The sequence below is a fragment of the Durio zibethinus genome, chromosome 3 (assembly GCF_047325235.1).
Source record: "Durio zibethinus cultivar Kanyao isolate XHJ-2024 chromosome 3, ASM4732523v1, whole genome shotgun sequence".
Lineage (NCBI taxonomy): Eukaryota > Viridiplantae > Streptophyta > Magnoliopsida > Malvales > Malvaceae > Durio > Durio zibethinus.
Genome location: NC_143164.1, coordinates 3,353,292 through 3,368,178, shown reverse-complemented (window position 1 = coordinate 3,368,178; position 14,887 = coordinate 3,353,292). Strand labels below are relative to the sequence as shown.

Genomic DNA, 14,887 nt, shown 5'->3' with positions numbered 1-14,887 from the left:
GCCTAAACCGTTAAACCCTTTTTTCACTCTCAGTTGAGTAGTGCTTGCTTCAGCTTCTTCCTCTCGTTCCGGTGCGGAAAGTACTACTGTCTTTAATCCAATTTTAGATATCTACTATAACACAACTCAACAATCCGTTGTAGTCTAGTTGGTTAGGATATTCGGCTCTCACCCGAAAGACCCGGGTTCAAATCCCGGCAACGGAATTTTTTCCCCTTCAAACTCTTGGCTGTCCGCAAAAATGAGAGAAAAAAAAAAAAAAAAAAGGAAGTCAAAATAACTTTTTACCATTAATGATTTGGATAACTTCATCTTTTCTCCGAGAAGTGCAACTATCCCAGAATGTGTACAGCGTTTCCATTGCATGGTTTTACTACATTACTACTTCTTTCGTTTAAAATTTACCTAGCTATCATCAAATCACGTTAGAGGAGAGGAAAGGAGAGGAGAGGAGGGCCTAGCTAGTTTGTGATGATGACCCTGGAGCCATGGGGAGAGATTTAACCCATAAACACTGCGCAAATGATTACAACCACCACTACTACTACTACTATTAGTTAACCGCCTAAAATAATTTGAAAATGGAGGTAGTTGACAATTATTTCCTCTTGCCTTTTTCTCTTTTCTCATCAACAATGATAGATAACATGAGAACCCACTTGCTCCTTAATTGTTAAGCTTTACAGAAAAATTGCATGGGAATATATAGAGAGAAAGAGAGACTATATATCATGCTTTTAATGTTGAACTGCTATAACCGTTGGAGAAAGTTGGGTATTGGTCCTGGAATTGGTATCTTGAGCACCGCAGCTATGGTTCATCATCAATCTCAATAGATTTAGAACCCTAGAAAAAGAATGCATATCTATCCAACATTGTGTCATCCCAAAATTTTCTTTATTTACACTGGTCCTGTGATTGTGCGAGAGAGATGCGAATAACATCATTACTTCAAATAAAAATTGGTACTTTTGTTTGGAAAAAGTGAACTCTGGGTAGTGATTTAAGCATCATATAGATCAATTTAAGTGATCAATATCGTATGATCATGCACATTTAGTACTTGAGGACAAAGACCACAGAGCTATCAGTTAAAATTCCTTTCTTTTTCCACGGAAGTGATAGAAAATTCTAAAACTGGGCCACCTGGCAACGGAAAGCCGTCAGGAATATCTTATGCGCTAGTCAGGGAAAACATCAATAGCCCTTTTGACCCCAATTTATCCGTAACCAGACCATAAAAAAAGAAATTAATAATCTGCCAATAATAGACTCTGAAATTATTGAATTTCTATTTATTTGTGATCTTTGTCTTTGCTATCTACACAGTATTGAAGTAGTTTAATCTTCTTATGAACAAAGTTCTAATTCAAAAGAACACAAATATGTTTCACCACAAGAATGATTGCTAATTAATAACCTAAATTTTGTTTTTACTTCGTCAACATATCACAAATGCTTTAGGCCAAAACTAGTTATAGTAAATTTTGATAGTGTTAAATTCTAGATTTCATTTAATTGATTTATACAATTATATTTAAAAAATAATATCTAATATTTTAATATTTAAATATTAATATTTGTAAACACTTTTCAACCAATGCTCCTTCCTACGTGCCTTATTATTGCTAAAAGAATTACTTAACGCCTTGCATATTTAAATATAAATATTAATATTCATACAGCAATGGTAAGAGCCTTACCAATGCGTGCAATATTTTCCTACGCAAAAGGAATTGGCAAAAAGTGCAACCCCATTGTCCTCCGCCTTGGTTTCGTGGCTAAAAAAGTTTTATGAGAACATAAAATCTTAATTTCGAGTCAAGATCTCTTCTTTTTTCCCCGTCATAAAAGCTATACCCTCTCTTTAAAAAAAAAAAAAAAAAAAGGGCGACCCCTTTGCATTGCCTTTTATAGCTTATAGCCCTGCATCCGCATATGGTTTATCACACGCAAGCAAATCTATCATTCTTCATGGCTCATTGATGAATTGAGCAGAACAGTGAAATGGCAGGAGGCGTGTAAAAGCATACAAGAAAATGCACTCTGAAGCCAACTGCGAAGACCCAAGGAAGGCTTAGTTGAGGCATAAATAACTTAGGCTAGCTGCGACTGCAAGAATAGCTTCATATCACATTCACACCAAAATATAAGCAAAAAGAAATAGTGCAAGCAGTAATTCTACAAGGTTTACATTGGATCCACAAGTACATAATTTTATAATGAAACTAAGTTACAGACTTTATTGAAACAACTAGTTCATATCTCTGATCTATCATCAGCCAATGCAAATTTCTCAATCTGTAGGAACACTCAACACCGGTGGCCAAGAAATTTTATGTAGAAAACACTTCCTGAAAAAAATTAATATAACTCTGACCAGCAAAAGAAAAGAAAAATATATTCAACAATTCATCAGGTACCATAGCCAACCATACAGTTACCGAGTAATTAGGCCTTTGTTCACTCAGCTCTTGACTGACCAGCTCTGGAAGAGAGAATAATGCCGACAATCAAGCCATATAGTGCCAATGCTTCAGCAAAGATGAGAATGAGGATCATCCCAACAAAAAGCTTTGGCTGTTGTGCATTAGCTCTACAAAATCCAATTACAAAATAAGACAAACAGTTCCAAGGTAATACTGCTTGCAAACTACTTAAAAGACAAAATAAAGCAACAAATCATCAACAAAAGTACCAAGGAATATCAACATATACAAAATGAATAATAGCATATCCAAATGCTGTCAATGATATAGTACTAGTTTAAGGGGATATAAAACAAGAATAATGGTTACATTAGGGGTGATAACGGTTCGGTTCGAATAAGATTTGGTTCAATTTTTTCAGATATTGCATAATATTATGAAAATTTAAAATCCGATCTGAATTCGAACCGAACTTTCATTCGATCCAAACCAAACCAAACAAATTTTATCGGTTTGGTTTGATTTACCGATTTTTAATTTTTATATATTATTTTAATATCAAATTTTAATATATTTAAGTAGATTTTGATATAAAATTATTATTTTTATTTGATAAAAAATTAAAAAATATATATAAACTAAGAAAAAAAATAAAATTCCATTTGGTTCCAATTTTTTTTGTTTTTCATCTCCCGATCCGAACCTACTATATATATATATCCAAACTTGATCTGAGCTGAATAAGAAAACAATCAATCCAAACTGAATCAAACATTACGGTTTCGAATCGATTTTCGGATTTGTCGGTTTTTTTTCTCACCCCTATGTTAAATTACATTCATGTTTCCTTCCGAAGCAATCATAAGTACCCTAACAACATCTTCATCAAGCTCAAGGCCTAAAGGACCCTACTTAAATTTCTCCCGAGCTGCATCTAAACAACCAAGAACGAAAGGGCTTAATTTTCAGGGTTAACAAGGTGATATAAAATGCTCAACTTGGTGATTATTAATGGTAAACATCAAAAAATCAGAAATAATACCAATTTTCTACAGAGAAATTGTATGATCATAAAGCATAAACCAACTAAAAATAAACTGTTTAACCAAAGCTAAAAGAATTACCTAACGCCAGCATCACCAACGATCCCAATAGCCATACCAGCGGAAAGACCAGCAAGGCCACAAGCGAGACCAGAAGACAGATGCGCATACCCATCGAAAAGGTAATAAGATTTAGCCTTTGGGTTAATTCCGGTACTAATGATAACAGCAATAATTAAGCCATAAATACCAAGTACACCAGCCATAACCACAGGGACGATCGACTTCATCACCAGCTCTGGCCTCATCACCCCCATCGACGCTACACCAACCCCACTCTTAGCGGTCCCATAAGCGGCTCCCATACCTGCGAAACATCCGATTAAAACCCCATACCCCAGATCCACAAAGATAAAAATCATCTCTTAACAAAGTCAAAAAGTATCGTAAATTGCTTACAGGAGAAAACAAGGGCAGCTGCAGCGCCCAAGAATCCGAAGAAAGGAGCAGTTTCATCGCCGCTAAAGGTTGAAGACATTTTTTCCGAAGAGCGTAACGGATCGGATCTGAGAATGTTTAATTCGCTCCTGCAAAAGCAATATTTTTTTTAAAGCAAATCTAACTGGAAAAAGTAACGAAACAAGGACTAGCTCAATAACTGGAAATTGGGCTTCTTTAGGGTTTATAAGAGTCAACTTGGGCCGTAGAATTGGTTCCAATCCACCAGATATTTTCATATCAATTCTATTCTAAACCCTTTTTTTGTTTCAATAAAAAACAGTAATTTTCTTTTAAAAATTATTTTGGTTCAATAGAAAAATAAAATACTTGCAAGAATATATTCTTAATAGTTTTGTCATTGTTAAATGTTTTCCAAAAGCTGAGCTTAGTTATAATCAAATAATTGGTAAAGAATATGAGCTTTCGAAGATCCAAAATGCATTTTTTTTTTTAGTGTGATAACATTTAAGAAGAACATTTCAACCGAAAACAATGAAGATTAATTGTAAGCCCACACTTAACTCCAAACATGGGCCGATCATTGGTTATTAGTTTTACGCCAAGGCCTACCATTGTTCAAGAGTAAATACCCACCTTTTCTTGAAAAACCTCCGCCGACTAGTTTTTACAAGCATGTATTAGCAACGAATGACAGAAGATAAACTGCAAAGCACATTTTCAACTACATAAATCGACTTATCACTGGGTACCAACAGTTTCATGATCATTAGGATGTCAACTGTCAGCAAAATACATTGGAGTCACACCATATCTCAATTAATTAACCACCCAAGATAAGGGTTAATTCTTCAGAAGCAGCCAAGGTTTCATGGAGTAGCAGTATAAATCTCTGCTCTATATTTGGTTGGGACTAAAACCATCATGTTAAAGCAGTTGCAGCTCATTCATTCTATAAACCTTGAAAGCTTAAGGAAAATAAAATGCTAAATATCCAAAGATAAAAGAACATGTAAATATATTCGAGCTTCACCTGTATTAATTGGATCTTTGCAACATTATCACCCAACCTGTGGTCATAATAATAGTTTCTAGGCCTTAAGAATTCAGTACATAAGAAGCAGAACAGTGCATACCTCCCATTGGCCAGAACTACAACATTTTCCCAACCTGGAATTCCAGAGAGAATGGTGTTAGCGATGAAGTAATAACCAGGAAATAAAAAAAGGATATTCTACTATTTACATTCTGCATATACAAGTGTATAAAATATAACAGCCAGCTAGTATCGCATAGTACATGCCTCTAACTTACCCAGCAGTTGATATACATTATTAATGTAGAAAGTTGGAATTATTTCAATTTAAATATCACATAGGACACAGCTCAAAGTCTTCAATCATGGTACGGAGAAAAAAAAAGGCTCCATGCACGCTGATGCCATGCAATTCAAACCCAAGCCCCCAATACAGGCGCCATACAAACAACGACAATGTAGATACTGTCCCTCAGATTCATTCTGTGCATGTAATGCGACATTCCTTATACAAAGATTTGAAGAAAGAAATTGAAGTTAGCAAGTGATGTTCAATTAAAAAATCAGGACAATATTGAAGCATTTCCAGATAGACGATCTCTGTATGCTCGTCATCAGTAAAAGAATACTAAGCTGTACACATCAAAAACAAGAAGAAAAGTCAAGACAAGTAATGTCTCATCTGTGGGAATCCCAGGATAAAATTTTGGGTCTTGACTGCCACCCTTCGAAGTACAAGGTCATTTAGCCAATGAATATAAGGATTTTGATGTCACCTTCACCGCCAAGCGATTGCCCAGAATCCAGATGAGATGGATGAGCCACAACACTTTTATTGAGCCTGTTCACAATAAAGAAGCCAATTCAACATCCAAAAACAGCCCCCTCTACCATATTCCAGTACCAGTTCCGATAAAATTTGCAAGAACACATTAACTTGGGCGACTTTTGCTCTGCTTTCGGGGTCAATCAAGATCTTAAAACACTGAACCACGTTTTTTCTTCCTTGGACACCTTCTGGATCGTGAACTGCAGATTGTAGAACTCTTTGTGCAGCACCACCATCATTTAAGGTAATGAACTCATGCAGAGAGAGAGAGGCTATTGTAGGTCTTGCAGAGAAGCAGCCAATGAAGCATACAGTCAACCCTTCACAGCATCATGGTTTCATGACTGGTTTATTCGCCATGTGCCTCTCAATCAATTTGTCCACAAAGGAACGAATCTGCATGTCAAAGGCATCCAAATTAAGTTTCATCAAGAAACCAAATCTATTTACTACCAATAAGTGTCCATTATTGCAAAGGAATGTACCAACTCAGTAAGAGTGATAGCAACAAGGTTATCTATCTAACAGAACAAAGAAAAAAGCAGTTGTCTTCTTCACAGTAAAAGGGAAAGGAAACCGTAATCACATCAGCAGTTTTGTAAGGAAGTCTGTTAAAATGATGTGAAGAATAGTACTATAATAGTAAGAAGTATAGATAAAGTTAATTTACAAACAAAACCTAAAAAAAGCAAAAATACAGCCAGGTATCATCACAATAGTAATTAATGAAGCCAGTAATGTCCATCAGAGAATCTTTCAAAATTGGGGAGAAAAAAAGAAAAAGAAAAAGTAAATCAACAGGTCCAATAGGTAAACTGGGTAAATAGATATATTGGATACAGCACAAATAAAATGCATACCTTATTTTTGCGCTTGAAATCAAGAAATTCAGAAACAGCCATGTTTTTCTCTGCATTTGTTGCCTGCTCCATTACCTGTTAAAGGAACTATAAGGGTAAGACCAGAGTGGAAGTAGAGAAGAAAAGAAGTGGAGAACTTAGGAGTGAAAGACAAGAATGGGAAGAGAAGGCAAACCTTTGTTGCAGTTTTCTTCATTATCAATTTGTAACCCTCCTTATCAATTTTTCTTGCCTTATAAAGGGGCATAAGCAGTGATGCAACATAATCAACAACAGCCTGTTTAATACGATCAGCTCCACAAGGATGATTTTTACATCGCTCCTTGTTTACTGTAACTTGGGAGATGGAGCTCTCATTCGCTCGTCCATCATGCTTCGAGGTTGGTTGCCTTGAACTAATATTTGAATCTTCCTCATCCCTCACATGCCTTGTCGGATGGAAGAAATCAGGATCAGCAGCAGCTGCTTGGGACTGCCATCTCTCAATGGCATGATAATCCTTAATCCCCCCACTACCAGCAGTATCAACCCATGCTTTTGTATAGATACTGCTGTCCATGGCCAAACTTTCTCCAGAGTGCTCTCTAAGTTTCAAGCGGCTAGCAATCTCATTTGAGTGGCTCCTCTGAGACAGGTTATCTACTGACATTCTGGAAGTGTTGAGGTTAACACAAGCAGCAGAGAAATCAACAGACCAGTCCCTAACTCTGCAGTTCCTAGAGTCTATTTCTGATATACAATCTTGTCTTCCCAAAACACCACCTGGCCACTTCCCTTCATCCATTTGTGCATATTGCTCCCTTCTTGCAAATTTATGAAAAGAAGGAATCTTGGGAAGCTGTAGCAATTTGTTGCAGTTGGCTTCTGTGGATGCAAGTGCCTACAGAGAAAAATAGTTAATCCCTTTATAAACACAAGTCCATAACCACAGCAGAAGAAGGAAATTTTTTTTAGTGAAGGTGAAAAGCAAAAGTTATGAATAATATGGTTGTAGAATGCCATGTCAGGCGACTCTTTGCATTTTAAAGTAATATCAAATACTGTCACAAGTTATCCAAATTTGGCCAGTCTATCAACTAATAATATCATCTTGATCAAAAGTGAAAAGAAGCATGCCATTCAATTCTTTCACAGTACAAAAGCCATCACACAATATTCTTAAAAATTTACATGAAAAGGCAGTATGTTAAAAAAATAACAGCAAACCAGGGGATAAGCTCTGTAACTTTGTTGGCCTTTAAGGAAAACAAGATAAAGCCAAACGTCCACAAGCACAAATAAAGCCTCAAGGTGGTATCCAAGTAATGGTAGTTTACGGACACTGTATCAACGTAGATATGCCACTGTATGTATGGGTAAAAGAAAGAACAAACCTCAGCAGCTGCTTTTGCTGCAGCTCGAGCAGCTACTTCAGCAGCAAAGGCAGCCTGTTCTTCCTCAGACATTGCCACGGCTTCTACCTCCATCTCCATTGATTTGCCATTCTCTTTCACATTGAAAGGATACTGGCTTCCAGCAGAAAAAGGATCCTGCAAGCTTTGTTTATTCTCAAAAGCAACATGATGCACACACAGAGGTGGCTTTCCTGAAGCTGGATCTTTAAGGGATTTTCTCTTTGAAGAAGCTTTTGCCTTACGGAAGACTTCAAGCCACACATTAACAAGCTGGCTTGCTATAGCACGTATGTCACGACTTGTGTGTAAACAAACTTTTTCCTTCACAGTTTTCCCTATGCCTAAAAATAAAAAATTATTAATAAAATGTCATCTTAGCCACTTTTATTCAGCACATACTAGTTCATGGAAAAGCCATCAGAATTGCACAGACAAACCAAAAATTCACACATGCCATGCAAATACATTGTGAATGATACCACATATATGACATGCATAAAATAAACCAATACCGGATGAACGAACTGCAAGTAGATCAGTCGAAACAAGCACAAGAAGACGAACACAATGGCGCAACAGTTGAGTCCCATCTTTCCCCATCGAATCCTATAAATTTCAATTTGAACACAATATAAACATCAAAGGCTATTATTTAATGCCAATACATAGGTGCATTGCTAGAAAAAAAATCCATATTAGGACTCAAGGATGGATAATAAATCAAGAAAAGCAATAATACCAGCATCCAAGAGTTGAGTATGGCAAGCCCTTCCTTTGTCCCAGCAAAGGATTTCAAGGATTCAACTGGAAGACCCAACAACTTTTTGGCAAGATGCAATCGTCCAGCAGTGGTTTTCACATTAAAGAACATGTCCTTTACTAATGCTTCTCTAGTCAAAAGCCGAGCTCGATCCAAAGAATTTTTGTACAAGATATTAGAAAGTTCAACTGCTTCAAGTCTCTTAATTATGTCCCTAACTTCATCCCTTTCTGATTCTGACCGTCTCTGTGAAGCCTCCATTGCCTCTACTTCAGCTGTATAATCATTTCCAGTGGTGAATATGTCAATGAGTCGCACAGCCTCCCGAAGTCCACTCAACATTGCACCACCAACTGTGTCAGGATGCTCCTTGCAGGTAGCTTCTCCAGCAAAAAATAAGCAGTTCTCAACAGGCCTGCCCAACATATCATAGTCTTCTCCAGATGCTCCAATGGCAACATAAGAGTAAGCACCATAGCTGAAAGGATCCCTGCCCCAATCAGTCACTACTGAGGCAATTGGATCAGGAACTGAAGCCTCTCCAAAAAGTTTACGGAGAACAATTACTGCATGGTTTACATGATCTGATGAGCTCATACTTTGACCATCAATAGCTGCCTTACCAGCCACTACAGCTATAAGAACAGGAGCCCCAACAGTTTTTCTGACATTCCAAAACATAAAGCAATGGCCTCTACTATTTGTTTCCTCAGCAGTCACTCCAAAGTAATCCACAGTATCATCCCAAAACACCTCTGGGAATTCCAAGACAACTTTATTAAGAACTCCAAAACCAAGCCGCTGTATGGAAGAATGTTTCCATTGGGGCAATGGAGGAGAAAACTTTATGGCTCCCACTTTCAAGCAGCCAAGAGGCACAGTAATAAGCACAGCATCTCCTGAAAACTCACTGCCATTTGATGTAGAAACTTTGACCTGCCTATTTTGACTATCATCAATTCCAGAGTCCTTCAGACTGTATGAAATATTTGTGACTACATGGTTCAAGTGGATGAAAAGTCCTTCTCCAAGAGACTCAACCACTGTGCTGTAACCCCCTTTAATCATACAATGGGCTCCTCCAAAGCCACCATAAACATCATCTTGGTTCCAGTGGGGAAGAGACACTTCCTTAAGCGAAGCAGCACAACCATACTCCAAGTGGGCATAGTGCCAATTCATAACCCTTCTCTCAAGGGGACTCAAAATCTCCTCTTCAGAAAATTTTTCTTCTGGAATTTTTCCAATGACATTGCTTGCTTTGGAATCATATAAAGCATCCATTGAAGAATGTGATTCTGTTTCTTCAATATCTGCTCCTATTTCTGCCATGCGATGCCTTTTTAGAGCATATTCTAAACCATCCTCAAGAGACATTCTCATTGCTTTTTCACCTTTTTGAGCAAGAAGAAACACCATGTCATCAAGAAGGGCGTTGTATTCAGCTTCCAAAGCATCATCTAGATCCACAGGAACCTTTTGACCAGTTATGATGTCATAAAGAGGGCAGGAGCTATTCAAAACAGTTAACTCTAGTCCCAACTGTGCACAAACCAATGAGGAAGGATCCGGTCTTCTATTAGTGGACACGTCAGCCTCAACTCCTGTAACAATGCTAGCCCCAAGATCCACAGGTACTGAAAGAGAGGAACAATCTGTATAAACACGACCTCCTATCCTATTCCTAGCCTCAAGTACAACTACAGAAAAACCCTGACGTTGCAAGTGGTGTGCAGCAGTCAATCCAGCAGGACCAGCTCCGACAACTATAATTTCTTTTCTGACCTCTGAATCACCCTGCAAGTGGTGGTTCCACTCAGGATTATCATAAGCAGCAGATTGAACATATTGTGAATCATTCCTTTCTTCCAGAGTTACTACGGGGGCTATTCCCATGTCAACTGCATCACAAGGTAGATCAGCATTTGGAACCTGCAAATTAATCAAACCAAGGTTTAGTTTTGCCTTGATACTTCCATTTTGCTGGCAATTATCACTTGGGCATTCTTCTTGTTCTTTTACATTAGGTAATTCTGGTGTGATCGAATCAACCAATACTTCACATATTGTGGCTTGAGGTGCCTGGTTTTGATCATCAACTCTAACACCATTCTTTGCCTCCATAGAAGCTTCAGAAGTCTTGACCTGACCAAGGGTAAAGGCAACTCCTTCCTCTGAATCAGCAACAGAGGTGCCAGAACTACCCTCAAAAGTTTTTTCCTCCAGAAGTTTGTAGTTATGCTTAGCACTAAGTTCAGCCTTCTCTTTCTTGGAAGCTATTCCAAAGTTTATAAAACCCTGCAAAAAGGAGGTTAGCATTTCATTTTCTACCAAACTTCAAGACCAACACTAAATATAACCTAAGAGTACTAAAATCTGAGACATAAAAGAAATTTTATCCATCAAAAACCATATAAAACAAATTGGACTCATTAAAGAGTACAAACTTACACATTGATCAAGAAATGCATATATATCCCTAATTAGGGAAGCACAGGGTGGGTCATTCTCTGAAGGAATATCACTAACACCACAGTCAACAAGAGGCAAAATTCGGGTAACATCTTTACTCCAAAGAGCTAAGATATGATTCCTGCAGCACCAAGCGATTAATTCCATTGAAGAAAGCAGAACTTCTTAAAATAAAAAATCAGAAGGTAGCACATTGTAAACAGTCAATTATATGAAAAATTCCAAGTTTATTGGCCAAATCACAGATCATTAAAATAAAAAACTTCCACAAAAGATGCTACCTGGTGCACAAGGTTTAAAGAGTAATTAATCACTGTAGTATAAAGTTGAAAATGAAAAAAAATAATGGGAGCATAAAAACAGGAGCCCATACTCAAAAAAATTCATGATAACAATGATAAGTAAACAAAATTATATACACATTCACGAACCTGCATTCCAAATATTCCTGTAGCCCACCTCTACACTTCAAGACCTCCTTAAATTTGATCTTCTCAAGTGGACCCACAGCACGAGCTTTTAGGCCAGCTGAGACTGCTGCCTCAGCAAACTTCTCTCTTGCTCTAAAGGAATGATCACTGTCTACAAAATGTTGACTTCCGAAAAAACCTTGCTCATTTAACAAATTCTCCCAATCAGCATCCCCTTCAGAAGCCATATCTCCATGCCTACGTTTTTTAATACTGCGCCCCACTCGCTGGCCAGCTGATGACTTACTCTCTTTGATTTCAGAACTAGGCAGAGAGACTGCATCTTCATGGAAACTTTCATTTTCATCAGGTGTTAAAGATGTAGGAGAATCTCTATTAGCCTCTTCGTTGATGAAAAAACATTCATGGCTGGCAACACAGGGCCCATGGCATGCATCTTCAGATGGTTGATGCAGCCTCAGATGGTCGATGCAGCCACTTTCTAATTTTGCAGCCTCTTCAGAGTTTTCCTTCCCAGCTAAAGAAATTTTGAGATCTGCACTTGAAATGTGTTTGTCAGAAATATTCACAGGTTGCCAAACCAAACCTCCATCAGCAGACCCATGCATTTCTTCTATCTGCTTTGAGGAAGAAAGAGAGTTGGGCATTTCAACTAAACAGGGCACTGAACAGCCTATTTTACCAGTACATTGAAGCTCTAATCCATCCTTTAAACCTTCTCTTTCTGGTTTGCCCCTCAGGTCAATTGCTGAACGATTGTCCCTGAGCTGAACATTTGAATGCCAATTTCCATCCTTGTCACAAACTTTAGGTGACCTACATGGATCCTCTGTAAATCCATTTTGAACATTTAAGTCACATGGTTCCAAAATGCTTTCTTGTTGACACACAGCATCCTCTAATCTTTGATTCTCCGCTGTGATGCATTCTTTGGAGGATGAATGCAACAAGCTTGAACAAAGAACTGAATAAGAACTATCATCAGAATTCCTACTTGGGCTCTTTGAAGCAGAAGCATGATGGGTAGCCTTGCAATTCTGTTTCAAACTCGAATTTGAGAGAGATCTCCTTAGTGAAACAGATTGTGCCTTCTGGAAAAAGGTAGACAATGACTCTCCCAACTTCTCATCCAAAGACTGATTTGAACCTTCCCCAGGCCACAAGCCTCCCTCATTCTGGTCTTCCTCAAGCTGAGATTCCAACCCTTCTGATTCATCATCAATTCCAATGGGCTTTGGTTTTGAATCAAACTTGGCTCTCCTCACTTTCCCTGTATGTTTTTTGTCCACCACTTTATCAGTAACCACATCACACCTGTCTTCACCAATATCCTGACCTTTCTCCAGAGTCTTCAATACAAATTTCCCACCCAAAACCGCATCATCCTCAACCAATTCATTTAAAGTATAACCCCTTCCCCTCATTGTTCCAGGTTCAATACCTTTCTTGGGACCCTTCAACTTCTTCCAAAAGATAGCCAATGTCTCATCCATTCCCCCCAAATCATCCTCATCCTTGCCCACACTTTTACCCACCTTAACTTCAACCTTCAGACAATTCTCAGCACTGCCCTCCAATCCAGCCTTAACCTTTCTAGGATTCTTAGGTTTCCTTAACTTCAACAAATACCCAATGGGTTCATCATCATCTGCATCAAAACCAACCTTAGCAGCTGCAACCTTTAATCTTTTCTTAAAGCCACCGCCACCATCCATTTTCTTGTTATTAGGTTTCAATGAATTCCGTAACGAAACCTTCTCTAACCCTAGTTCAACATTATTCCCCAAATCAAATTGCAATTCCGGACATGTCTTGGAATTTGAACCATCATCACTTTCCATCTCTCAATTACCAAAAAACCAAAGCTCATAATTTCAAATAAAGATTCCCTCCTTCAAGCAACTAAAGCCATAAGCCAAAAAAATTCAAAATCCTTAAATATTCAGCAAAAAACATATATTCACAACTAAAAGTGGATAGAGTTTCTTTCAATTAATGAGTTTTCCACAAAGAATCGTCAATGCCTTCGTCCTAAACCCTCTCTAGTGCATGAAATCCAATGAGGAAATAAGATTTCTAAGAGAAAAAAAATGGCAATAACAAAAATCCAGGGTTTAGTAAGCCCCAAGGAAAGAGGTAAAGTCAGTGAGAGAGGGATTACGGACAATCCAGACCTGAGGGGACGAAAGCAGTGAGAAACGGAGGCGTTAATGGAATTTGTCGAGGAGAGTGAGAGGCGCACGTTAGCGTCGTTGTTTCTGGAATGAGGTGGGCTCACGCAGCCACGCCCCCTATGCATTGCATTGCGAACACGGTGGAGTGGAATATTTTATATTTATTTTTATCATTAGGAGAAAATATAAAGGAATTAAATAACGATTAACTAACCTCGGAATAATGCCTCTTTTATTTTTGGCTCCACATGATTTTTTTTTTTATTGGAGGTTGGATTTTGTAAATTGAAAATAATTACTTGAAATTAAAATAATTGGTAATCAGATTCCAAATTCAATGTGTTTTATATTAAGTGTTTATTTTTAATAATTTTTAAAAAAAATCATATTCTAATGATAAATAAAGAGATTACAAGTGATATGATAATTTTATTGAAAATATTATTTAAATTATTTAAATTAAAATTTAGATATTTACACGAATTTTAATTGGTTGTTATTTATGAAAAGAAAAATATAATATCTTTAATCCAGTTAAGATTTATTTAAAAATACAATTTTCATCATTAATGTTACTTTTTTATTCCTTGAAATTGTAAGTGGAGCACATGATAATTTTTTAACTCTATTTATAGAATTAAAAACTTATATTATTAAATATATAAAAAATAAAATCATTTTATTATTATTAAATATAAATCATAATGAACATAATTTTAGACATATATATAAAATATGATAAATTTAGTACGTATAAAAATATATTACAAGGATCCGTGTAAGTTTTTATTAATTTAGTTCTTTAACATATATCTTAATAAAACATGTAAAAACATTTTAATTTTGTTAATGGAGTTTACAAACTTAAACATCATAGATAATTTTATAAAATATTATGTATGTAATTTAAAAAATAATTGAACGATAAAAAAAAGGAAACAATATAATTAGAAACAATTCTTCTTTTGTTAAATAACAAAAAAATTCTTTAAATTTTATT

The 14,887-nt window shown here is 36.8% G+C and overlaps 2 protein-coding genes and 1 non-coding gene across 8 annotated transcripts; 1 reads left to right on the top strand and 2 right to left on the bottom strand.

The window, feature by feature from the left end:
* The first annotated feature begins 133 nt into the window (after positions 1-133).
* TRNAE-CUC (transfer RNA glutamic acid (anticodon CUC)) lies at positions 134-206 on the top strand. Its single transcript has one exon. It is a non-coding gene; the product is annotated as a tRNA-Glu (tRNA).
* A 1,907-nt stretch (positions 207-2,113) lies between these two features.
* On the bottom strand, positions 2,114-6,043 carry LOC111306128 (V-type proton ATPase 16 kDa proteolipid subunit). Of its 4 annotated transcripts, XM_022904069.2 has the most exons (7): positions 5,246-6,043; positions 5,068-5,101; positions 4,568-4,636; positions 3,932-4,059; positions 3,554-3,839; positions 2,445-2,596; positions 2,114-2,354 (listed from the first exon to the last, which is right to left on the bottom strand). In XM_022904069.2, exons 3-6 carry the CDS (start codon positions 4,606-4,608, stop codon positions 2,464-2,466), a joined length of 588 nt encoding a protein of 195 aa, XP_022759804.1. In that variant the 5' UTR covers positions 4,609-4,636; positions 5,068-5,101; positions 5,246-6,043; the 3' UTR covers positions 2,114-2,354; positions 2,445-2,463. The 4 variants fall into 4 exon arrangements, with proteins under 4 accessions (XP_022759804.1, XP_089614205.1, XP_089614204.1 ...); XM_089758079.1 differs by having other exon boundaries at positions 2,114-2,596; positions 4,965-5,101; positions 5,246-6,034; XM_089758078.1 differs by having other exon boundaries at positions 2,114-2,596; positions 5,246-6,034.
* Positions 5,427-14,013, bottom strand: LOC111305766 (lysine-specific histone demethylase 1 homolog 3-like). 3 transcript variants are annotated; one of them, XR_016340775.1, is made up of 9 exons: positions 11,714-14,013; positions 11,262-11,403; positions 8,790-11,108; positions 8,563-8,656; positions 8,030-8,391; positions 6,832-7,536; positions 6,657-6,731; positions 5,744-6,192; positions 5,427-5,472 (listed from the first exon to the last, which is right to left on the bottom strand). XR_016340775.1 is itself a non-coding variant. In XM_022903966.2 (9 exons), exons 1-9 carry the CDS (start codon positions 13,552-13,554, stop codon positions 6,127-6,129), a joined length of 5,514 nt encoding a protein of 1,837 aa, XP_022759701.1. In that variant the 5' UTR covers positions 13,555-14,013; the 3' UTR covers positions 5,485-6,126. The 3 variants fall into 3 exon arrangements, 2 of the variants coding, with proteins under 2 accessions (XP_022759701.1, XP_022759406.1); XM_022903966.2 differs by lacking the exon at positions 5,427-5,472 and having other exon boundaries at positions 5,485-6,192; positions 8,790-10,742; positions 10,833-11,108; XM_022903671.2 differs by lacking the exon at positions 5,427-5,472 and having other exon boundaries at positions 5,485-6,192.
* Between the last annotated feature and the right edge of the window lie 874 nt (positions 14,014-14,887).